Source organism: Musca domestica, unplaced genomic scaffold, assembly GCF_030504385.1.
Source record: "Musca domestica strain aabys unplaced genomic scaffold, Musca_domestica.polishedcontigs.V.1.1 44, whole genome shotgun sequence".
Taxonomy (NCBI): Eukaryota; Metazoa; Arthropoda; class Insecta; order Diptera; family Muscidae; genus Musca; species Musca domestica.
This window is the reverse complement of record NW_026712334.1, coordinates 7,300,380-7,323,865: the sequence shown is the minus strand read 5'-3', so window position 1 is coordinate 7,323,865 and position 23,486 is coordinate 7,300,380. Positions and strand designations below refer to the sequence as shown.

The window sequence follows — 23,486 nt, the reverse complement described above, 5'->3', positions numbered from 1 at the left end:
TGTTCTCAATATTGGGGCACGTAGCGACATAATCTGCATACATCGGATTCGCTAGACTTGTGATGTTTGGTCATATTTCTCATAACGGATGAATCAGGTTTAAAGTAGTTTTATAGCCGCACTGAGAGTGTTGTTGTCTTTTACCGAAATCATACAAAAAAGACATGATGGTGAAATAAATCCCATATAATGATACGTTCTAAAGTTCTGGTTGCCTTTTGAACATTAAGAGCATTATCTTTAGGGCCATTAATGCATTTTTACTTTCATTTGTCTATTGGTTTTAACATAATAACTGCACTTATGTTAAAACCATAGATTGTTATTTTCCTGGGTATATTAAATATAATTTCTGCAATCCACAAAATTTCTTTCGATATTCCATTAAAAATTGATTCAGCACATAATACGTTACGTTTACACTTTGTTAACTCGACTCTATTTTCATCTTCGTGTCTCTTTTGGCCTCATGTTTCGTTTACCAACCACATATGCTTCTTCTCCGTGTTTTGTTTAATGTGTATTTTTGTATTGTTTTCCTTTCGATCAGTTTTTAAACACTTTTTAGGCAATATATTTTGGCACAAACTTAGAAATTCTTTTAACTTTCGGTTAATTGTTCATGAACAATTAGTTGTAAAAATCAAAAGAAACCAAACTCAAAGAAAATTAAAAATGAAAACTTCGCTTTGAAAAGGAATGACACTGTTCACAATCAAAGAATAGGGATTTATAGGCCGACTTTTAACAAACATCAAAAAGTGTCGACATTTTGCTATCGGTACATGTGAACCAGCCACTTGGCGGGGTTGCCACATTTGATAGGATTTATTTTTCTTGGAAATGTGTGGGTAGTGCAAAGCAGGGGGTGAAAGGTCTGAAATCGGAAATTTATTTGTGTAATTCTAGCCATATATTCACAGTATCATGGTCAAAATAATAAAAGAGAAAATTCTCCGAACTTAAAACTGGCTTGATGGTGACCATGAAAATCAATCAAGTTAAAATTGGGAAACAAAGTCAGATGAAAGTATTTGCTATGATTCAGAGTCTACTAGTTTTGCAATTTATTCGATATCATAAAGTGTAAATCGATTATCATAGCAACATGTTTACAATCTGACAGCTTATAGCAAAGAGCGTATTTCGCCCATGTCTCTATCTCGGAAGCGAGCATAGTCTCGGGGCTATTTTTCAGTAGATTCACCAACCTGAAAATCTGAAGTTATATATTTGAAACTATATATTTTTGTACTGTTCCAGAACCAGCAAGAATCTACCAGTTTTGCAATTTTTTTTTCTATATCATAAAGGGAGAATCGGTTATCGTAGTAAAAACTGTTACATCTTATTGTTCTGGAACAGAGCATTGTTTATTTGACAATTTTCTCTTTTAGAAAATTTTCATTTAATTTTTTTATAGAATAATAATAGAGACCCTGTCGTAATCACAATGTTGTTCTGGCAGTGCTGTGCAAGCCATCCGTCAAACTTATAGAATTATTTTTTAAAGATGGTAATACCGTCGCAAAAGCTTAGAATGCGCCAAAAATCGGTTAACATTGCAAATAGGGATTTATTTCAGAAAATTTATTAAAGAATTTACATTTTCAAAATCTTTTCATATTATTAAAAAGTGTGGACATAAAAAATGTGTCATTTTGTGTTCAAAGAAGAAAAGAAACAAAACATTTCGCTGTGATAATTGCTGAGTAAGGTAAGTGGAATTTTTAGTAAATTTCCTAACCGACGTTCAGCGTTTTTAATTTGTAGAGAACCAATAAATTTGTAGAGGAATAGACAGAATTGACTGGATAAATAAAATTATAGCCAATCAGGTTAGCTCTAAATTTGCTAAAATGTTGGGATTATCGTTACATGAGCGATATGCTAGAACCGGTAAACCTAAGATTGCTTTCAGCTCGCTACGAATGTTAAATTGCTGGCTATTCCGCAAGAATATTTAGGTAGAACCTTCGAAACACCAATAACTTGCCTCAAGGTCAAACAAGCGAAATATATGTGCAAAAATGTATAGCTATTGCCATTATCAGGTCTTTGTCCTTTGGCAACATCAATGAATAAGGTCGAGCTTTTTTATGAAGCTTCTCAAAAAACTGCATTTTCTAGAATATATTAGTATTTAAATAAGAACTTTCATTCATTCTCTCTTTCTAAAACGCTTTCACTCGGTTGGAATGACTATATGCATATATTGGAAATTTTCTGGAGGACAGATTTTGAAACCCGACATTATGGGTAATACCTTTAACATATAAAAATCGAAAGACTGCTTTAAATGTGGGCTTAACACAGACGGACCGATCAGTCCCACTTTCAATACCAATCATTGTATATTAATATTTTTTGTTAAATTCAAAGCTGTTAAAAAAAAACTTTATCGATATCAGCAGATAGCGTACATAGGTAAATCATATTAACATGTTATAGACTTTATGGGCTAATAAGCAAATATTTGGATCTATTGGAAATGGAAAGTAAAAAAAGTATAACCCTATCGTATGAGGTAGATTGGGCTACCATAACCCTAGTGGACTACATCATGCGGGCAGTGAGGTATCAAGGAATGTTTTGCATATCAGGAAAATTCGATGAAAGGGCTTGAAAAGCACATTAAGAAACCGAAGGACAAATTCGATGAGTTGAATTCTCAAGATATAGCGGGTGCGTGTGTGAAATCTCCTTATTTATTTGTTTGCAATCTGTGTAGCTTATTTTTAAGATGACATATCTTCAGTAAAATCGAATGCAATTTTTTTGTGGAATACTTCGTCTATTTTACTAGTTTATTTCAATATAATTTGTTGTCATTTATTCCTTGAACAGGAAAATAATTACTACATGAGCAGATTTTTTGACATCAAAAATATTTTTCTAATGACGCTTCTTAAAATTTAAGCGACAATTTCCAAAATCTTTTCGATTCTGTTTTCTGGTGTCCTTTTTTATGCAAGATTAAACCAGCAGAGGGATTCTTTTTGGCACAGCCAAACTGTGAAAAGGAATACAAAGTTGACAACATCTATAAGTAAACCTTAGAATCTTTTTTGTTTGCTGACATACAAAAAGAAAACATTCACTATTATCGGTTAAATTTAAAAAAAATGAGCAGAATCTTTTTATAAGTAGCCTATACACAAGGATATTTATTTATTAACTCTGACAAGTCAAATCCGTTTCATTTAACCTGTGATTTCATGCTCATTTTTATACCCTCCAACATTTGGCGTAAAATGGGCCCATACCTTATTCTGATTTTCTCTGCAATAATCAGATCTACTTCAAAGGGTAAACCTATATACTCAACATTTTTTCCTAAGAGGTGTCCTTCCATTACAATCCACAGTAGTGTTTTTTTTGTTTCTGTTTATTTCGTTAAGATACACATACAGAGAAAAGGAGATTGACAAAGAAACTGTGATTCAAGTTACTTATTCGTTTGTAGACATCATATCATGAGTGGTAGGTAATATGTTGTGGTTGTGATAGGTGATTAATACAAAAAGAAGATCTTAATAGCTATGTTTTAAAATTATTACGAGTTAAAAGTATAATTGTTGTTCCCCGACATCAACATTTATTCAGCTTTGCTTTCTTCGGTTTCTGATTTTGGTGGTCCACCGTCATCGGCTGGTGGTGGTTGAGCAGCTGCTGGGGCTGCTGTTGTCGGAGGTGCAGCCGGCGGCAATGGCTGTTGTTGCGGTGGCAATGGATTATGGCCGGTAGGAGGTGGCTGCTGCTGTTGTGGTGGTGGCTGCTGGCCATAGACATCATGTGGGGCCATGTGAGGCGGTGGTCCCAGCGGTCCACCAGGTTGTGATTGTGGTGGTGGAGGACCGCCAACATGTTCGGGTGCATAGTGAGCGCCTGGTGGAGGCGCTCCGCCATTGTGTTGTGGTGGAGGCCGAGAATTCATGTAATGAGAACCTGGTGGTGGGCCGTAGGGTTGTTGATAGTGATATGGTGGATATTGACCGTATGGTTGTTGTGGTGGTGGATGAGCTCCATACTGTGGCTGATAATAGGGCGAACGGGTGGGTCCAGTTGGCGCCGGTCCATATTGGGCATATGGTCCATGTGGTGGCATAGAACCCATGGGAGCCTGTGGATGGGGTTGCATGTGTGGCGGTAAGTGGGATGGTGGTGGGGGTGCTGGGCCGCCATGTTGTTGTGGTGGTGGAGGTTGTGCATGATGCGGATGCATGAGTGGCATATTGCTCGGAGCATGGAGTGGTGGTGGCTGATGACCTGCGGCAGATGTGGGTGGAACATGTTGGTTGGCCGGTGGTGGCTGCGCCGAAATGTTTGGAGGTGCTGTTACGTTTGGTGGTATTACACCAGCAGCTTGTTGCTGTACAGTTGCCGGTAGGGGCTGCTCTCCAGCAGGTGGTGGTGGAGCACTATTTGAGGATGGTAGTGTTGGTTGTGCAGTCGAGTTCTTTCCACCCTTGGGTTTTGGTGAATCTTTGCCCGATTCTGAAGATCCTTTCTGTTTACTTGTATTTTCATTCAACTTCGGTTCCGGCTTCGGAGCAATTGGTGCTGTTGGTTTTACTGGCGGTTCAATATCCATTGGCTCATGGTCTGTTTTACTGCCAGATTCATGTGGTGGTTTTATTGGTGGAATAGCTACGGCGCCCGATGCCGGAGGCCCAGATGGTGTCATGGTTGGAGCCAGTGCAGCAGGTTGATTATCCTTTTTCGGTTCAACGCCGCCAGGTGTTGCCGTTGGAGCTGTAGCACCACCTGCTGCAGCGGCCACCGGGCCTCCGCCTATGGCTGGCAGTTTACCAGCATTTGGATCGTCTAACAAACGTTGGCGTTCACGTTTCATTTCTTCGTAGATCTTTTGCACCATTTTCTGGAAAGTATCTTCATCGACGGCTGGTTTACAGTGACGTTTCAACTCTTCTTGGAAAGCTAGGCTAGATTCCATCATCCTTTGTTTCTTGGCTTCAAATTTTTCTTCCATCTGCTGTAGCTCCGCCTCAAGTTTAGTTTGATGCATTGTCAAAGAGCTAACTTGCCGTTTCAGGACCTGCATACGTTGTGTGGTGACCACTGAACGGACGTCTGGCACAACAGCATCAGAGAAAATTTCATTTATCAAACGATGGTTGCGTAAATATCGAGCATAGGCGACATGCTTGAAGGAGTAACCTTCATCTGGATCGTCTTCGTCCTCGGCTGGTTGAATATCTATACGTCTTTCTTGCTGACCCTTACCACCGCCACCACCACGGGATGGTGTCTCGTGTAAATCAATATCGAGTTTAGTCTTACCTTTGGCAGCCAAATAAGCTTGGTAAGCCGGCGAACTATGATAAGCTTTCAATGTTTTCTCGTATTCCGCTTTATCGGCTTCATATTCGTCCACAAATTCCTGTTTTTCAGCCTCCGTGAGCTGCTTCCACATCGCACCTATTTTCTTGCCCAATTCCCATAATTTTAAATCGGGATATTGGGCTTTAACACTGTCCCATATCCTTTTGGAATAACGCATGTAGGGTAGAATTGGCTTCTCTGGTGGCTTAGGGGGCTTTGGACCGCGACCTTCCACATGATTTTTCGATGATGATGACTTGCCAGCTTTCAGTGGAGTAAATGCCGGATTACTATAGTTGCTATGTGTGAATATTGGAGTGTTGTCTTTGGTCCGTTCCGATGCGGAACCAGCGCCAGAAGAGCGAGATCTTCCACCTCCACCACCACTGCTACCGCCGCCAGTGCTACCAGCCGGTGTGGCCGGTTGAGCTGGTGCAATTTGTTTGTAGTTACTTGGCAGAGACATTGCTTGTCTCTACTGAAAATATTGACCTTTATTTTATTTCTTTTACAATATTTCTGTTTTTGTTGTGCCTTTTTTGTCTTGAAATCCGCAAAAATCACAAATTTTTTCTTGTACAAGGGAAAAACTTTGTGGCTGTCAAATGACGACGCCGTTAATCTACTACAATCGTTTGTCAAACGGTGTCAGAGATGTATATGTGTTGCGAGGAGACAATGTTGCCAGATTGTCGATACATTACAAAAACTCAGCACATAATGCAGATGATAGTTGTGTTCCTTAACGTGTGAGTATTGAATTAAATGAAAAGCGGATTATTGTGAAAGAAGTCATGGCACAATTACAGAAGGTAGAAGAAAGCTAGCCCATAAATACAGTAATTTTGCATATTTAAAAGTCTATTTGACACTATAACCCTACAGCAAAGAGTTGAATGTTTAGTTTCTTTGAAGTTGAGCAACCTTCTTTGTTGAGCTATGAAAGAAATCATATTAAGTAGGAAACAAATAATAACCAACAATTAAAACTATCTTGAATTTGTGTGGTAGATTCATGTCAAAACCAGAAAGGTTATTTATCTTTAAATGAATTGGGAAAAATGGGAACTTTGTAGAGGGTTTGTATAATGTCATATATAGTTTTAAAGTGTGCAACAATGGTTTTGAATATTTTACATTTTTTTTTTTAAATTAGGGAAAACACAGAAGATAAATTCCACGTTATTGAATATAAGATAATATAAGAATCTTTTCCACTCTTCCACTTTACATTACCGATTAAATTTTTGTTTTTTGTTATAATTGAATTTGAAATCATCTCAAATTACGTTCTTATTACTCTATCTATAAAATTGACAAAATAGGGACAATAAAAGGAAAAAGTTATATACAGAAGGGCTCATATATACAACATTATATGTTTTGCAGCATTGCATGACAGCAATTAGACATTTTTTATTTACTCAATCGTATAATGCTAGGCCACAAGATCATATAAACATATTTCTTAATTACTTACGGACAAGAATAACCATGATAGAAGAATACAGGTAGATGCATTAAGATTGGGATCATTAACTTGTCATTTTGTTTCTATAAATTTATAAAGATATGTATATGTTTTCCAATACGAAGACAGTCGGAGGTTGTTATCTTTTAAAATGTAGATTCCTTCACAATCAAAAATACAAAAAAAAATTACAAAATGCGAGAGACTGGCCTCAAAAGGATGTTGACTCAGTGAAATTTTCCTAAGACTTTGAGCATCATGTTAAATTACCATTTAAGACAGATAAGACAATAGGTTATATTTTCTAATGTTCTCATTTCGTCATGGCGTAAAGTATAAAAAATTCAGCCCAGTCGTATTTTGTAAAAAGAAAAGTTTTTTAAATGCTTATTATTCAGAATATTGCATAAAATCTTTATTTAAATTGATATAACAGTCCATATAATCTAATGTTTCAAAATTATTTCATGCAAATGTTGACCTCAAAAGGTCCATCACCAATTTTGACATACTCTTTCCCACGTACTCTTCAATGCTCGTCTGTATAGGTATGGGCTTTAACATAGCCCTACAAGAAATAGGTTAGAGACTTTAAATCGCACGATCCATGGCAGAAGAATACAGGTAGATGCATCAACGCTTGGAAACATTGATATGTCAAAAAAATTTACATGTTTTTTCAAATATAAGTAGATTTTTATATGTTTTCTTATACTACGTCATTCGAAGGCTATTATAATTCGCGTTTTTCAACAATTTTTACAAATTTAAATAATTTTTCATTTAACATTTTCAATTCCAAAATTGGTTTGACAGTTTATTGTCCCAGCAGCTGTGTCGACGCGTCTACCTATATTCTTCTACCATGGCACGATCTAAGCAGGCAATTGGATGCGCGTGCTGTGTGGCGTGTGACACAGTTGTGTTAAAACCACACATCATGCAACTCTAGCTTTTTCATTTTGGTAGCGCTTTGCATTGGTATGATTTGCAATGCCTGTGGCCGATCTCCACTCCAAAATCAATAATTTACTCATTAATTGAGCCAAAAAATGAGCCGACCATATTAGACTCCGGTATAGAGTTGCATTTTTTATATGTTTTCTTTCGTTTCGATGCGTCTACCTCATGACAGAAGAATACAGGTAGATGCATCAACGCTTGGGAGCATTGATATGTCAAAAAAATTTAAATGTTTTTTCAAATATAAGTAGATTTTTATAAGTTTTCTTATACTACGTCATTCGGAGGCTATTATAATTCGCATTTTTCAACAATTTTTATAATTTTAAATAATTTTTCATTCAACATTTTCAATTTCAAAATTGGTTTGACAGTTCATTGTCCCAGCAGCTGTGTCGACGCGTCTACCTATATGCTTCTACCATGTTCCCAAGCGTTGATGCATCTAACTGTATTCTACGATGTCATACACCCTAATTTATCTTGTGTAAACATCTAATAACTGTATTCATTACCACGGCAACTGCTATGTTCTATTACATTTCTATGAAATTGTCTTAACTGTGGCAACTCTGCAACGACGGTAGAACATGTCAAAATATTGAAAAACAGCTGTGCAGGATTCGAAAATAAAAAAATGTTCAGCCGGTTATCTTCATTTGCCATTCGAAATGTCTGCAGAAATCAAAGAAATCTTAAATATATAACTACGCTGACATGCACAAAATTGCCCCGGCAAACTGTTGTAACAAATTATGTGCAGCAGCAACATTGCTACTCCTCCAACAACACCAAACAACCCACAGAACATGTAGTCGATTCGATTCTCGATCACGCAACCTATGAACGAGTTTGTGTTGAGACATTGGATGGCCTAAATGATTACTTTGAACAGTTGCTGGAAAGTGTCGAGTCAATACCCGACAGTGATCTGGCATATAGTGTAAGTCACAAAAAGATTAAAAATATTTTGAATTATTTTCAACTTTTTTTTTCTTTCGCAAAAAGGATGGTGTGTTGACTGTTAATTTGGGCAAACACGGCACATATGTTATCAATCGCCAGACACCCAATCGCCAAATATGGTTAAGTTCTCCAACCAGTGGTCCTAAACGTTATGATTTTGTGGGAGAATCATCTGGTATATCAGGTAAATGGGTATACCGTCATACTGGAGAGTCGTTGCATGAATTGTTGCAACATGAACTGCAGAAAATATTCGAAACCCAAAAGATAGAAATGGATGATTTGCCTTATGGTGGTAGATGAAATGCTTAATTAAATTATGTAGTTTAAAAGAAATAATGCAATAAATTATGATGGTGTCATAGACATACGTTTAATAAGTTCCTGTAAGTGAAAATTGAGTTGTTCCAGGGAGGCGGTTTGCTTTTGGAAGTGCTTTTCCAATAAAGCCATGTGTTCACGATGTCTTCTTTCTTGTTCGGCATTTAACTGTTTGATATCATTAACTTCATTGCAGATTAATGACTGCTGGTTGGCAATATTTTCTGTAGTTTTTAATTCAGTTTCCAATTTGGGTTTCTGTTTTACTGGCTGCTCTATACTTTCGCTGAAGGTCTCATGAAAAAATCTTTTATGGGGTTTCGTTTGGGAAATATTACTTCGAGGTTCTGTTATAACTATTTGTGGATCTGGCTCTGATTGTGGATGATTATGCTCTTCTATGTGTGCTTGTTGTTTTTCTTCTAATAACTGTTGCCTTCTATCCATGGCCTGAATTTCTTTTTCCTCCAAATCAATAATTTCATGTTCATTGTTTTTGATTTCTTCACTTTGAAAGAATATTTCTACATTCATAAGAACGGCATCGTTGTAGTTTTTAGAATTCAGAGGCTTATCAACTTTGTGACCCTTAAAAATGGAATCTATTTTGGCATCCATATAAATAGTGTGAAGTTCTTCGAAATATTCCAAATTCTCAATATCCTCCATTGTTTTAACGTCGAAATATTGTCTCCTGAGTTGAATAAATTTCCGTTGAATTTGTTCTGCTTCAAATTCAAAATAACTCTCCTGCATTTCTTTGGCAATACCTCGCCAGATTTCTACCAGCGTTTGGATAGACACATTTTCATTCATTCTCATCAGGGTTTTGTGATATTTCTCCTTATACAAATCCAAAAGGCAATATATGGCATTTGGGTAAAATGGATCTTCATTTTCTTTTTCAACTTTGGGTAATGGGAGTGATTGTTCAGCATCATTGACGTCGTCTGCACTTGAAACTTCTTCCAGGTATTCAACATTTTCTATCTCCAAGATTTCATGTGATGTGTCCAACTCTTTTCCGGCGGAGGGATTGGTGGATTTGACCGCCATTCGACTTTGTGGCTGAATGTATTGTACGGTAACTTTCTCATTGCTTCGGGTAGGTAGGATTTGTCCATTGCCAATTTCTGAGAGAAATAATGTGGGTTAATCTTGCCAACAGCAGTTGCTTGGAAGTTAAATACCTTTTGTTTGTTTCGTTCGAGGCCTTTTCCTTAGCATAATTGTTTTGTTTATTTTTTTTTCGGTTTATTCGTTACTTCTGCCTAGTTGGATGTTGCTAGTTGTTTACAGCTGACAGTTGATGGAGTCCAGAAATTCACTAAGAATGGATAGCTGCAGAGGCCATTGCTTTTGAGAAATTCGTCAATTGTGTCTACACCACTGAGTTCATGTATTTTTCCTCGTTCGTTGTTGTATTTGGGACATACAAATAGGATGTGAGATGCATTTTCATCGACATGGCAAGATTCGCATAACGAGGATGGTTTAACATTCATTTTTGCTAGCGTTTCAGGGCAGAAGCAATGTCCGCTAAGAATTCTATTTATTTGTTTACATTTTATAGGAGATCCAGTAGAATTATGGAATCATGTTTTTCTTGACACTTTTGGAAACATCTTGTAGAAAAGAGAACTACTTCTGGCTGCTTCGGCTTGATAATTTTCATCCCATTCTTTCCAAAGGTCACCATTTATTTTTGCGATGGCATCAGCTATTGACCAAGACAAATTCCAACGAGAACCAATTTCCTTCTCCCTTTTGCTGCCTGATCAACTATTTCATTCAGTCTGATGTTGGAGTGTCCAGGAATATAATGAAGATCGACAGCACCACCGAAATCTGAAGCCAACGACCACACCCTGTGTACTAAGTAATTCCTATGATTAATAGATGATATAGCTTGCAACGCACTTAAGCTGTCAGAAAATATTGCCACTTTCAGAAAGTTGTTGTTTATAGCAAATTCAATTGCTTTGATAATAGCCATTAATTCAGCGGACATTGAAGACAGCTTTTTTTCTTCATAGAAGGCGAATACTGTGCCCGAGTTATGATGAATGAAAGCGGCACCTGTCCAAGAATCCATAACAGATCCATCAGTGAAGATTATTTCAAAATTATTGCATTCTGCAGCTGATAGTTTTTTTTTCTTATTAAATAGAGATGAAATAATTTCTTGATTTGCAAGAGACTTCTTAGCAACCGTACCATCAAAGAAATCCTTGTATATTGTAATGTTGAAAATCAATGCAGTTGTTGTGTGCAATGGTTGAATGTTAGTAGATCTCTGTATTTGAATACGCTTGTGTTTATAGGTTGCCTAGCTGACAAAATAGTATTTTCAATAGGCAGTTCAAATGCAAATGATTTAACAAGTTCTTTTGCCACTGTAAGCTCGAACCGCCATTTAGGTGGGATTTCAGCTGCCAGCTGATAAATGATGTTAACAGGAGTTGACCTGATAAGACACAACGATTTTCTTAAATGATTGTTATAACACCTTTTGACTTGATCCAAGCTAGTTTTACTGGCATTAGCCAATGCTGCCGAACCGTATTCTATCTTAGACCTTACCAGGCTTCTATACAGTGTTAGTGCTTTGACAGGGTCAATTCCGAAACTACACCACTAAGCGTCGTTAAGAACTGACACTTCCGATTTACCTCAAAGAGGGTTTCATCAAAATGATGCTTAGCCGAGTTGTTCGCGTCTACAAACAATCCTAAGAATTTAATTTTTCGGACCTGGTTAATATACGTACTATTGCAATTTATTGTGAAGTCACGACTTTTCCTATTAAAATGAATGACGTGGGTTTTGCCTGGGTTGAAGTGTAGGTTAATTGACGTGCATTTTTCATCAAATTCTTCAACTTTGGTTTGAAGTAATGCTCGAGCGACTTCGAAATCTTTGTCATAGGTTAAAATTAAAAAAATCGTCTGCAAATTGGAACAGCTTGTAATTATCTGAATTAAGCCTGTGAAGATTGGTGGTGTAGAGGTTAAAAAGAATGGGGCTAAGACCACTTCCCTGAGCAAGACCATTCTTAACAACAACTTTCTTCCTTTCTAGACATAGAGTCCTATTTATAAGAAATTCATATATCCATTTTACAATTTTTGTGTTGATTCCAATTTCAAGCAATCTATTTGCCAATGTTGTTGCGTCTGTGCAGTCATAAGCTTTTTCAACATCTAAGCAGCAGCCAAGTACATGATAAACGGAGGATTTTAACGATTGAACGCAATTTATGAGGTCGTTAATGCACATTGATGTCGATCGCCCACACCTGTAAGCATAAGTTCTACTAGCTAGCATGGTACAATGAAGAGAAGGTAGGTCAACTTTGAAAAAATTGCAAGTATAGAGGTCTACCTGTTTGGCTTGTAATGTCAGAAATAGTATCAAAACAATAACAAAATCAAACAACTTGTTGCATTTATTTTGAATAAATAATTGAAAACCGCGAAAACTGAATGAAAGGTCAACACTTCTTTTCAAAACCAGTTTCTATATATCTCTAGATTTGGGCGATGCATACGATGAAATAAACATTTTAAAAACATCCGAATTTGAATGTTTTCTGAACAATTTTTTTGTTATTGAAAAGAAAACACATACATAAACAAATAAAGATGACATATTAAGCCAAGAAAATAAAAAAATTGAAATCATATGGTATCATAGCCCTACCTTGATATCATTGTACCATGCTAGCTAGTATGTTGAGACCATCTAACTGATTCTGGATGTGGGTTTTGATTGCAGATTCGAGAATTTTTAAGGGTACGCATAGCAGGGAGATTGGCCGGTAATTTTCTATTTTGGCTGGATCTTTCCCCTTTTTGGGAATAGGAGTTACTTTGATGTATCTCCAACATTCTGGTATGGACCTTTTGGACCAAATATTAAAAATAATATAAAAGAGGTTTCTTTTGCTTTCTTCTTACAGGAAATTTACAAAACGGTACGAAATTGAGTCTGGTCCAGCAGTCGAATCTGGATTACGAGATTTCAAGAATGTTAAAAAGTCATTGTAGGTAAAACGAAATACAGGCTGTTCGTTGTCAATGTTGTTGTGGTGAATGATTCTAAAAGATTGTTCTGAAAGAGTGTGATTAAGAACAGTGTTGATGTTGCCAGGGTGAAATGATTGGGTGTTACTGTTGTGGAATTGATTGGATGATGGTATTGCCGAAAAATTGCTTGATACTGTTGGTACTTATTGATTGATTGTCATTGGTGTTGTTGTCATTACCAAGAAAAGACTGTGGTGAAGGGTCATTGTTGCCAATAATAGTGGTGTTGTTTGTAACATTAAATACAGGTTCGGGTTGATCATTGACGTCGTTGTTGTTAGCATGACTGGCAATTAAATTTAAATATTTTTCCTGATTATCCTTAGTCCATGATTGGTTTGTGCTTTTTTTTACTTTGTAATTTTTAAGATTTTTTGTCAATTTTCAGAATTGACGTGAAGTTGATGTTGTTGATACTTGGTCAATAAAATTGCCAAAATTTGATCTTTTCTGCTTTTCAATAGCTTCTTTAAGTTTGTCTTCTGCTTCATAGAAGAGAGTGAGGTCTGTGAGCCTAACCCTACCCCATGCAAAATTTCGTAAGGATCGGACAATAATTGCGACATGTACAGGGTGAGATAAAAAACAAAGTCAAACGCCATAATTTTTACATCGAAGGTGCACATTTTCAGCTGACCTCTATGGCAAGTAAACACGATAATTTTGTTTGTTTACAAACTGCTGGACAAGGAATGTTTTCCCATCGGAGAAAACCAAATTCGGCAGTTCACCACTTTCAGCCAAGCGAAGCAACTCTTTAGCTCTTTTGAGTGTATTTTCTTTCTGTCGAAAGGAAACCCAGCGAAGGCACCACTGGAATTTGTCTTATGAATAAGACTGCTGGTATATGCATAGTGGTCCAGAGTATCCTAAATTCGTTCTTGACAGACTTTTGACATTTATTTACTTGTTAATTGTACCATCTTCCATATTATGGATGGCACATTAATTTTTTTCCGTTTGTAATTTCTCGAAATAGGTATTTCAGACACCCACAACGTATACAGGGTAAGATAAAAAACTGCAACAAAGACAACGCCATAATTTTTACATTTTTTTCAATTTTATTGAATGGAAACAAAAAATGTCGGAAATAGCATCAAATTTTAGAATAAGTTTAGATTTGTTCGAATTGGTCACCTATGGCTTGAATTATGGCCTTCAAACGGCCAATGAAACCGTCACAAGCTGCCCGAATGTTGGTCTGCTTGGTCTTGAGGTGATCGACACTTTGGTATTTTGCTTTCCAAAATACTCCAGACACAATAGTCCAACGGATTGGTATCCGCAGATTTTGGTGGTCATTGTTCGCTGGAAATGAAGCGAGGAACATCACTTTGCTGAGAGCAAGTCATGTTGGAATGTCCAAGGTCTGCGGCCAAAATTTTTGCGATTATATTCGGCATTTATTATGATGCCACGGTCGATTAGTACGAGCGGTGAGCGACCATCGGCTGTTATGGCGGCCCACACCATAACCATGGCCGGCGCTTGAGTTCTGGTGGCCAACCGAAGGTGCACATTTTCAGCTGACCTCTTTGGCAAGTAAACACGATCATTTTGTTTGTTTACAAACTGCTGGACAGCGAATGTTTTCTCATCGGAGAAAACCAAATTCCGTAATTCACCACTTTTGGCCAAGCGAAGCAACTCTTTAGCTCTTTCAAGTTTATTTTCTTTCTGTAGCGGTGTAAGTTCTTGCACTTTTTGGAATTTCAATGGCTTTACCCCGAACTCATTTTTCAATATTTGCCGAATGGAATATTGCGATATGTTGAGCTCACGAGCCATTTTTCGGCCACTGCGACGCGGGTTTCGATCAAGTCGCTTCTTTACTTTTCGAACCATTTTGCTGATGTTGCTGTTTTCTTCCGTTCACTTCCTTGACGTCGGGCTACGCTACCAGTATCACGGTAACGAGCAATGGTACGAGACACAAAAGACTTATTCACATTTAAATGCTGGAGTGCTCTAACGATAGCCACTTGTGGTTTTCCAGCCAAATATAAAGAAATCACACTATCACGCTTGATTTCCATCACGAATAAACTTTTGTACGCTCGTAAACAATATAATGAGCTGTCACTGGAATAATATTAACAGCTCTGGGACGAGTGGCTTAGAAATGACAGCAGTCTGAAGTTGGTTGCAGTTTTTTCATCTCACCCTGTCTATATATTCTTGATCAGTATCAGATTTTATGCCGATTTAGCCATATCCGTCCATTGGTGGAAATCAGCCTAGCTTTCGAACGAAATGAAAATAGGTGGCAAAATTTTACTCAAATGTATTTCAGGTTCGTGGAATTTTTTTTAAGTTTATTTTTTGGATGTTTAAGTAAAAATGTTAGTCTACATTTGTTGTACATTTGCAGTTTCTGTTCCCAGTATACTTAACATCCTTGCAGAGAACTTTACATATAACTGTACCTCAAGATATTCGGTATTTTGACGACTTCTGCTATATTTTTCGGCGTAATTTGGTTAACTTTTTCGTATATCTCCCATATCTATGAAATTCGGATTTTTTTTTTAAATTTTAACAGATTTTTTTGAGCGGAGTAAAAGTTTTTATCTGACAAGTCATCTACCAATCCAACTTCATCCTGACAAGAAGATTCTCCCTCTCGGTTACAGGAAAAAAGAGGAAGGGGTTTACACAATATTACCTCTTTTTGTTTGATAAAAAATTAGTTTTCATGGATCACATATGCAGCAAAAATATCCAATACTAAGTCCATACTCATGTCAATTCTGGGCGCAAAAAAGCATTGAGTGCACTTTGTAAACACAAATGCCAGTAGATTATATTCCACAACATAACCATATTTATCCTTCCATCCATGTACACTTCTCCATACATATTTAATGCCGAAAAAATGAGTGCAAAGGACACTTTTCAAAAATGACATGGCTTGCATTTCATGGTCTAATTTTTCGTCCACATGCTTTGGGTGGGTGGGTGGTGGTGTTATAAAGGTTATTAGCTTTATAATGTGAAAATGCATGTCATATGTGGTCAATGGCTGGTTTCCTGCCATTTGCTGTTGGTGTTTTTTTTGTCTAAAACACTAATGATAGCCTACAAGCGGATAGTATTTTGTAATGGTGGCTATGGTCACTGTTCCAAACAATGTATGACGACTGACCATCGTGCGGCTAGTGGCGGGCGAGTGATGTAAGTGACTGGCCTTCGCATGAAATGACTACTATTCAGGTAGTTCAGTGTTTTCTACGCTACTTTCTAGTCGAATTTATTATTTACACGATATAGTCAAATGTGTGTTGTGAGTTCCGAAAAGGGTAGGTGTAGACTTCGCAATAAGAGGATCGCATTAAAGATCGCAGAAAAATCAGAATCAAAGACAAGAATTCATAGATTTTTTCAGTACAAAAGATTTCCAGTACAATTTTGTAAAATTATTCAAAAATTTGAAAAAAAAAAAAAAATAAAATAATATAAATAAATGTATTTTTACATATTTTCTGTTCAGAAGTTGTTAACGCATGTGCTTTTCAACAAATTTAACTAATTTCAATACTTATTCCATTGACAATTTTGCGACAATATCCGTCTGTTGAAATCACGATACAGCCCGCATTATTTGACGTAGAGCTTATATCTAGGATGTTTGGTTTGAAAATGAGATATATCCGTCCTTTTTTTTTGGAATAGCCGCCATGTAACGGTACATCCCGATTTTCGGTACTTTCACGATTTTCGCCACATTTTCGGTCATAATGGGTTCTAGCTGCGGTAGCGAAACAATGTATGTGTAGGTCCAGGTTTTTGTATAGCCGTCATATAACGGTACCTCCCAATATTCGATATTTTGATGATTTTTGCTACATTTTTTTAACGGATTTGTCTAAAAATTGATACTTGTAGGTCATAATGGGTTCTGTCTCCGGTGGCGAAGCATTGTATGTATAGGTCCACGTTTTTGTATAGCCGCCATATAACGGTACCTCCCGATATTCGGTATTTTAATGATTTTTGCTACATTTTCACGGATTTGTCTAAAAATTGATACTTGTAGGTCATAATGGGTTCTGTCTCCGGTGGCGAAGCATTGTATGTACAGGTCCACGTTTTTGTATAGCCGCCTTATAACGGTACCTCCCAATATTCGATATTTTGATGATTTTGGCCACATTTTTTCACGGATTTGACTAAAAATTGGTATTTGTAGTTCATATTGGATTCTAGCTCCGGCCGCAGAACATTGAAAATGTAGGTCCACGTTTTCCTAAAGCAGACATATAACCGATATGATATTTTGATAATCCTTGTCACATTTACCCACGAAAATGTTTCAAATTTGGTACCTAAGAAGATTTGGTAGATGGCAATCCTTGGAGTATAAATTGTCTATGGAGGTCCTCGGTATTTTGTAGTTTAAAGTGGAACGCGTTTGAATTCAGATACTTTTATATAAAAATGCTTTCTTTACCCAAAGGTGGAGGTTATTAGAAGTTCGGCCCAACCGAACTCAATGTTATACCCTACACCACAAGGTGGTCAGGGTATTATGTCTTTGTGCATTTGTTTGTAACAGGCAAAAGGAAACGAGATAGACCCATAGATACTTTTGATGATCTGCATAGAATCACATTCTGAGTCGATTTATGCATGTCCGTCTGTCCATGTATTTTTGTAAACAAAGCACAGTTCGCATTTATTGTCCTATCCAGATGAAATTTTGCACAAATCATTTGTTCGGTCCAAGAACGAACCCTATTGAAATTGGAGATAATCGGTCAAAATTTAGATATTGCTCCCATATATATCTTCATCCGATTTGCCTTTTATTATGCACCAAACGTGTAATATAAGTCCAAATAGTATGAAATTTTGCACGTACGATCAGATTGGACCTCAAAAAAAGTATGCCAAATTTGATCGAAATCGGTTCAGATATAGCTATAGCTCCCATATATATTTTTCATCCGATTTGTTATTTTTGTATATGCACTCTGTAACAACAATATTTGGGGAAATATATCAAATACAGCTCAGAAATACCTTTGCTAAATTTTATCGAGATCGGTTCAGATTTGGATATAGCTCCCACATATAACTTCGTCCGATTTACCTTTGATTGTGCACCAAACGTCTAATATTTGCCCAAATTGGATGAAATTTGGCACTTACGACCGAATTGAGTCTAGAAGCTAGTATGTCAAATTTGGTGAAGATCGGTTCAGATATAGCTATAGCTCACATATATACTGTTCATCCGATTTGTCATATTTGTTACCCACAGCCGTAATATGCACTCTGTAACAACAATATTTGGGGAAATATATCAAATACAGCTCAGAAATATCTTTGCCAAATTTTATCGATTTATTTTACCTTTGCTAAATTTTATCGAGATCGGTTCAGATTTGGATATAGCTCCCACATATAACTAATAATCTAATATTTGCCCAAATTGGATGAAATTTGGCAATTACGACCGAATTGAGTCTAGAAGCTAGTGTGCCAAACTTGGTGAAGATCGGTTCAGATATAGCTATAGCTCACATATATACTGTTCATCCGATTTGTCATATTTGTTACCCACAGCTGTAATATGCACTCCGTAACAACGATATTCAGGGAAATATATCAACTACAGCTCAGAAATATCTTTGCCAAATTTTATCGAGATCGGTTCGGATTTGGATATAGCTCCCATATATATCTTTATCTGATTTCAAATTAATTTTGCACCAAATGGACAATACAAGTTCGAATTTAAAAGATACAAATGCTTCGGCATATTTAGTCTTTTGAACTTTAAATTATAATCATAGCGTGTATGATTGAATTCTCCCATAAAAACTTTTAATTGTTATCTGCAGCTCCATTAAATTAGCAAAGTGGTGTAGGGTATCATAAAGTCGGCCCCGCCTGACTTTAAGACTTTCTTTACTGGTTTTTTACTTGTTTTATCATGATTTGTACTTCCTAGTTTATACTCTATTTTCAATGAATCATTCAATCGGTTCGTTGGTGAACTATACCAATGTAATTTTCTCTTTTGTAACCGGAATTATTTTACTACCTCTCGCTTTGTATCTAGAACCTATGTAGGAGTACTGAATAGAGATATTTGCTAGCCACGTTAGCCTTTTGGTTATTACTGTAAATTGTTTCGTATCTGTGTATGTATGTACGAATGTTAGGACCATTGATTATGACGGAACCACTTGGCTAAAAGGTGCGAAAAATTGAAGCTTATTTTTCCATTCTGTGAAAGGGGTAAAAGCGAAAATTGGCCACAAGTAGCCCATGTGCATGGGTGAATAGTTTAATGGATGCATTATCAAATTTATTATTATTTTCAACCCAACCACCTGCGTTTCTGCATACTGGCTGATCAGAGGACATATGTATGTACGTACATGAACATGGACTAATTATGGGTTGCCCAAACTTGGGAATTATCGTTGTTCAAGTAAAAAGAGGTCATTTCGAAATCGTGACAAAAGTGGCATGAAGGTTACTCACAGAAGATGCAATAATGGATAAACATAAAATTACTCTAATTAGGACGTCGAATTTATAAAAAGTTCGAAAAACGTATCTTATCCTCATTGGATGGATTATTTATGCAATTTCACTTGCGTTAATTCAAAATTGTATCATCCATAACATGTTTAGGCATCAGATGTTATTTCATTAAAGTTTAATTACTTGGAAAAAAGCTAACGTATCATTTGCCAAAGTCCGCAAAGGCAACATGATCCGGCAATAAATTGAAATCAGCTCAAATGTAGGTTACAATGATGAATGCACATCAATCAATATTGTCATGCTTTCATATAAACATATGTAGATATATTTTATTAGGGTGGTTGAAAATAAAACTGAGAACGTGTGGCAAGTTCCATTTCGAACAAACATTCAGTGACATCTAGACGCTCAAGCTATGCACAAAAAACTGTAACGGCCCGTACTCTAACTGTGTAAAGAGTGACAAGGTATAAATAACGACTTTGCGGGAACATCTGCAACAACCGATGGTCGCTTTCCTCTCGTATTAAACGACCGTAGCAGCAGAATAAATGACGAATATTATCGCGAAAATATTATGGGGATGTATTAAAGCCTTGGTCATGCAAACATTTTGGCCGCAGACCTTGGATATTCCAACAGGACTTAGGTTACAAAATGAGGTTCCTCGCTTCATTTCCAGCGCACAATGGCCACCGAAATCTCCGAATACCAATCCATCGGACTATTGTGTCGGGAGTATTTTGGAAAGCAGGGCACTAAAAAATACCAAAGTGTCGATCACCTCAAGCAAGCGCTTCGCCGGGAATGGGCCAAAATACCGCAGAGCAACATTCGGGCAGCGTGTGACGGTTTCATTGGCCTTATGAAGTGCCAAAGATGACCAATTCGGACAAATCTAAACTTATTCTAAAATTTGATGCTATTTCCGACATTTTTTGCTTTCATTCAAAAAAAAAAAATAAATAAATAAATAAATAAATAAAAAATAAAAAATGTTAAAATTATGGCATCTGGCTTTTTTGCAGGTTTTTTTTATCTCACCCTGTTTATATGCAAAATAAGTTATTTCCTATACAAAACTTCACTTCAAAATTAGCGCTTGAAGTAATTTTTATATAGAACTTGCAAATCAAATATTGGAACTCTTTGATTTTAATTTAAATTAATTTAAATGTTTAAGATTTTTGATATAAAAAGAGTAATGAGAAGAGAAATAATTCTTTGTTAGAACTGTTTTAATATCAAAATTTGACAATGAATTACTTAAAATGTGTAATAGAAACACGCTCTGTTTGTAACGTAATTAAAGGTCAGTAAAAAAATAACCACATACAAGCAAACTATTAAAAAAATTTCCCATATCGGAAAACACGGATCTTTTTCAGTCTCCTACCACAAAGGGGTTATTATTTCATGACCTTAGAATTTTTATTTTTAATAAGAATGTGTACACAATAATATGAATTGATAACTTTTTGTTATGAATTGATAATTTTTTTTGTATAATAATAATTTTAATCATTTATATGTTGCCGATTTGTTGACTATTTTTTAAAATGCAAATGGAGATTTTTTTGAAAAGTTGAAGATTTTTCTTGAAATTTTGTTGGCAGCCCTGAGTGGTTGGCTAGACCTGGTCTAGTCTATATCCACTTGGGTTATTGGACCTTTACACTTTCTTCAAGCTCCTTTTATATAGAACATTTTATAAAAATACCCATTTTTTGTGAATCTAATTTATATGGTCTCCCCTAGTATCGATGAACAAAGGAATGTATCACCACGCGGATAATAAATGCCTTTTGACCATTTTGCGTGTTTTTTGTTGTAATTTATAGGCATTTCATTTACAGTGAAATGCCATTCAGTGGAAATGTAAATTGATATCGCAATTTATTGCGATTATCTTTTCACTTGTTTTTTTTTTGTATGGTTACATTGAATAGTGAAAATCTTAAATTCTATAGAAAAATGGAAAACAAAAATTTAACATGGATTTTCTTAACATAATTTCACATAAAAGAAAAGTATGTTTACTTATGAATGATTTATATATGGTTCTCAATCTGTGGGAAATGTATAAATCGTCTGTAGAAGTGGTATTCTATATTCAGGGGACCTGTAAAAATACAAAAGTAGACATTTAGACTTCGGCAGAAAGTCAACTTTTTGATCATCCGGCTCTATCGAATCGTTTTTCGAATTTGACGGGTGGTGAAAAAAGATATTTTGTAAAAGGTGGGTTTTTGGATGTTGGTTTAAAAAAATTAAAAAAAAAAAAATGTTAAAAAGTATTAGTCGGTTTTACCGATAGATATATATTATCTTCACAACAGAAGGAGTGGACCGATTTTCGTGCCTAACCTAGTACTGATGCAAATATAGGATTTGCAAAGTTGGAGCAAAATCGGAATATGCTTTCTTTTTCCGTGCAGTAAAATATTTTTTGAAAATTTCGAATTTTTTGTGGTAGGTATCAGAAGGAGTGAACCGATATTGCCCGTCTCCGAACTCTATCTAAGTTTGATTATAAAAACAAATAAAAAAAAGCTGTAAGTTCGGCCGGGCCTCCACCATTTGCAACGAATTTGGCAATTCTCAAAAACAATAAAATCTGTTCAAAATTCTGTTAAAATCTTAAAAATACCGAATGTAGCTGTTATATTAGGGACCTGTATAGGTAACTTTTGTCATAAGACATTACAATATTCAAATGCGCAACTTAAAAAAAATTGGTGAATAATGTAGCTAAAATCATCAAAATACGAAGACGTGGACCTGCACAGATGATTTTCAGTCTTAGACTGTAGTAGCCATTACGAACTTCAAATACCAAATTTGAAACAATTCCATTGAATAATGTCGCTAAATTCATCAAAATACCGAATATCGGGAGGTACCGTTATATGGGGGCTATACGAAGACGTAGATCTGCACAGACAATTTTCTGTCTCAGGCTGTAGTATTCATTACGATCTTCAGATACTAAGTTTGAAACGATTCCGGTAAATAATGTCGCTAAATTCATCAAAATACCGAATATCGGGAGGTACCGTTATATGGGGGCTATACGAAGACGTAGATCTGTACAGACAATTTTCTGTCTCAGGCTGTAGTATTCATTACGATCTTCAGATACTAAATTTGAAACGATTCCGGTAAATAATGTCGCTAAAATCAACAAAGTACCAAATATCGGGAGGTACCGTCATATGGGGGCTATACGAAGACGTGGAACTACACAAACAATTTTCTGTCTTAGAGTGTAGTATCTATTACTAACTTCAAATACCAAATTTCCGATGAATAATGTCGCTAAAATCATTAAAATACCGAATATCGGGAGTTACCGTTATATTGAGGCTATACGAAGACGTGGAACTGCACAAACAATTTTCTGTCTTAGCCTGTAGTATTCATTACGAACTTCAAATACCAAATTTGAAACAATTCCGATGAATAATGTCGCTAAAATCATCAAAATACCGAATATCGGAAGGTTCCGTAATATGGGGCCATACCAAAACGTGGATCTACATGGCACATTTTCAATACCAAAAGTCTTGCAGACATAATATACATTTGAATATAATACTATCAATCTACATTATTTCGTTCGGAAGCTAGAGTAATTTCCACAGACGGACATCTTAATATACCCTCCATACTATGGTGAAGTGTATAATAAGTTTTAAGATTATTTTATGCAAATGTTGACCGCGATTGCGCCTCAAATAGTCTAACCTTTTAGCCCAACTTTGGCATATTCATTTTAGCTCGTCAGCATAGACATGGGCTTTAATATACTCCACACAAAAAAAAAA

The 23,486-nt window shown here is 36.1% G+C and overlaps 3 protein-coding genes and 1 long non-coding RNA gene across 5 annotated transcripts in view; 1 reads left to right on the top strand and 3 right to left on the bottom strand.

The window, feature by feature from the left end:
• The window catches only part of LOC105261701 (double-strand-break repair protein rad21 homolog A), a 41,812-nt gene extending 41,079 nt beyond the window's left edge, over positions 1-733 (bottom strand). Inside the window, exon 1 of one of the 2 annotated variants that reach the window (XR_002194391.2) lies at positions 483-733. This is a non-coding gene — a long non-coding RNA (double-strand-break repair protein rad21 homolog A). The remainder of the gene's footprint in view (positions 1-482) is intronic. The other variant, XR_891488.3, reaches the window with a different exon arrangement.
• A 2,691-nt stretch (positions 734-3,424) lies between these two features.
• On the bottom strand, positions 3,425-5,984 carry LOC101889807 (uncharacterized). Its single transcript, XM_005181487.4, has one exon. The coding sequence runs from the start codon at positions 5,810-5,812 to the stop codon at positions 3,599-3,601; it is 2,214 nt and encodes a 737-aa protein (XP_005181544.2). The 5' UTR covers positions 5,813-5,984; the 3' UTR covers positions 3,425-3,598.
• Positions 5,985-8,348: 2,364 nt separating this feature from the next.
• On the top strand, positions 8,349-9,126 carry LOC101890248 (frataxin homolog, mitochondrial). The gene is made up of 2 exons (XM_005181490.4): positions 8,349-8,723; positions 8,789-9,126. Exons 1-2 carry the CDS (start codon positions 8,418-8,420, stop codon positions 9,047-9,049), a joined length of 567 nt encoding a protein of 188 aa, XP_005181547.2. The 5' UTR covers positions 8,349-8,417; the 3' UTR covers positions 9,050-9,126.
• On the bottom strand, positions 9,095-10,826 carry LOC101890423 (uncharacterized). Its single transcript, XM_005181491.4, has 2 exons — positions 10,258-10,826; positions 9,095-10,200 (listed from the first exon to the last, which is right to left on the bottom strand). The coding sequence occupies exons 1-2, from the start codon at positions 10,292-10,294 to the stop codon at positions 9,095-9,097; spliced, it is 1,143 nt and encodes a 380-aa protein (XP_005181548.3). The 5' UTR covers positions 10,295-10,826.
• Between the last annotated feature and the right edge of the window lie 12,660 nt (positions 10,827-23,486).

Bases quoted from the DNA above. Each gene is read 5' to 3' on its own strand.
- LOC101889807 (XM_005181487.4), bottom strand. From the start codon at position 5,812: ATGTCTCTGCCAAGTAACTACAAACAAATTGCACCAGCTCAACCGGCC.
- LOC101890248 (XM_005181490.4), top strand. From the start codon at position 8,418: ATGTTCAGCCGGTTATCTTCATTTGCCATTCGAAATGTCTGCAGAAAT. The intron at 8,724-8,788 runs GTAAGTCACAAA...TTTCGCAAAAAG, and splicing joins ACAGTGATCTGGCATATAGT to GATGGTGTGTTGACTGTTAA.
- LOC101890423 (XM_005181491.4), bottom strand. From the start codon at position 10,294: ATGCTAAGGAAAAGGCCTCGAACGAAACAAACAAAAG. The intron at 10,201-10,257 runs GTATTTAACTTC...TATTTCTCTCAG, and splicing joins TCGAACGAAACAAACAAAAG to AAATTGGCAATGGACAAATC.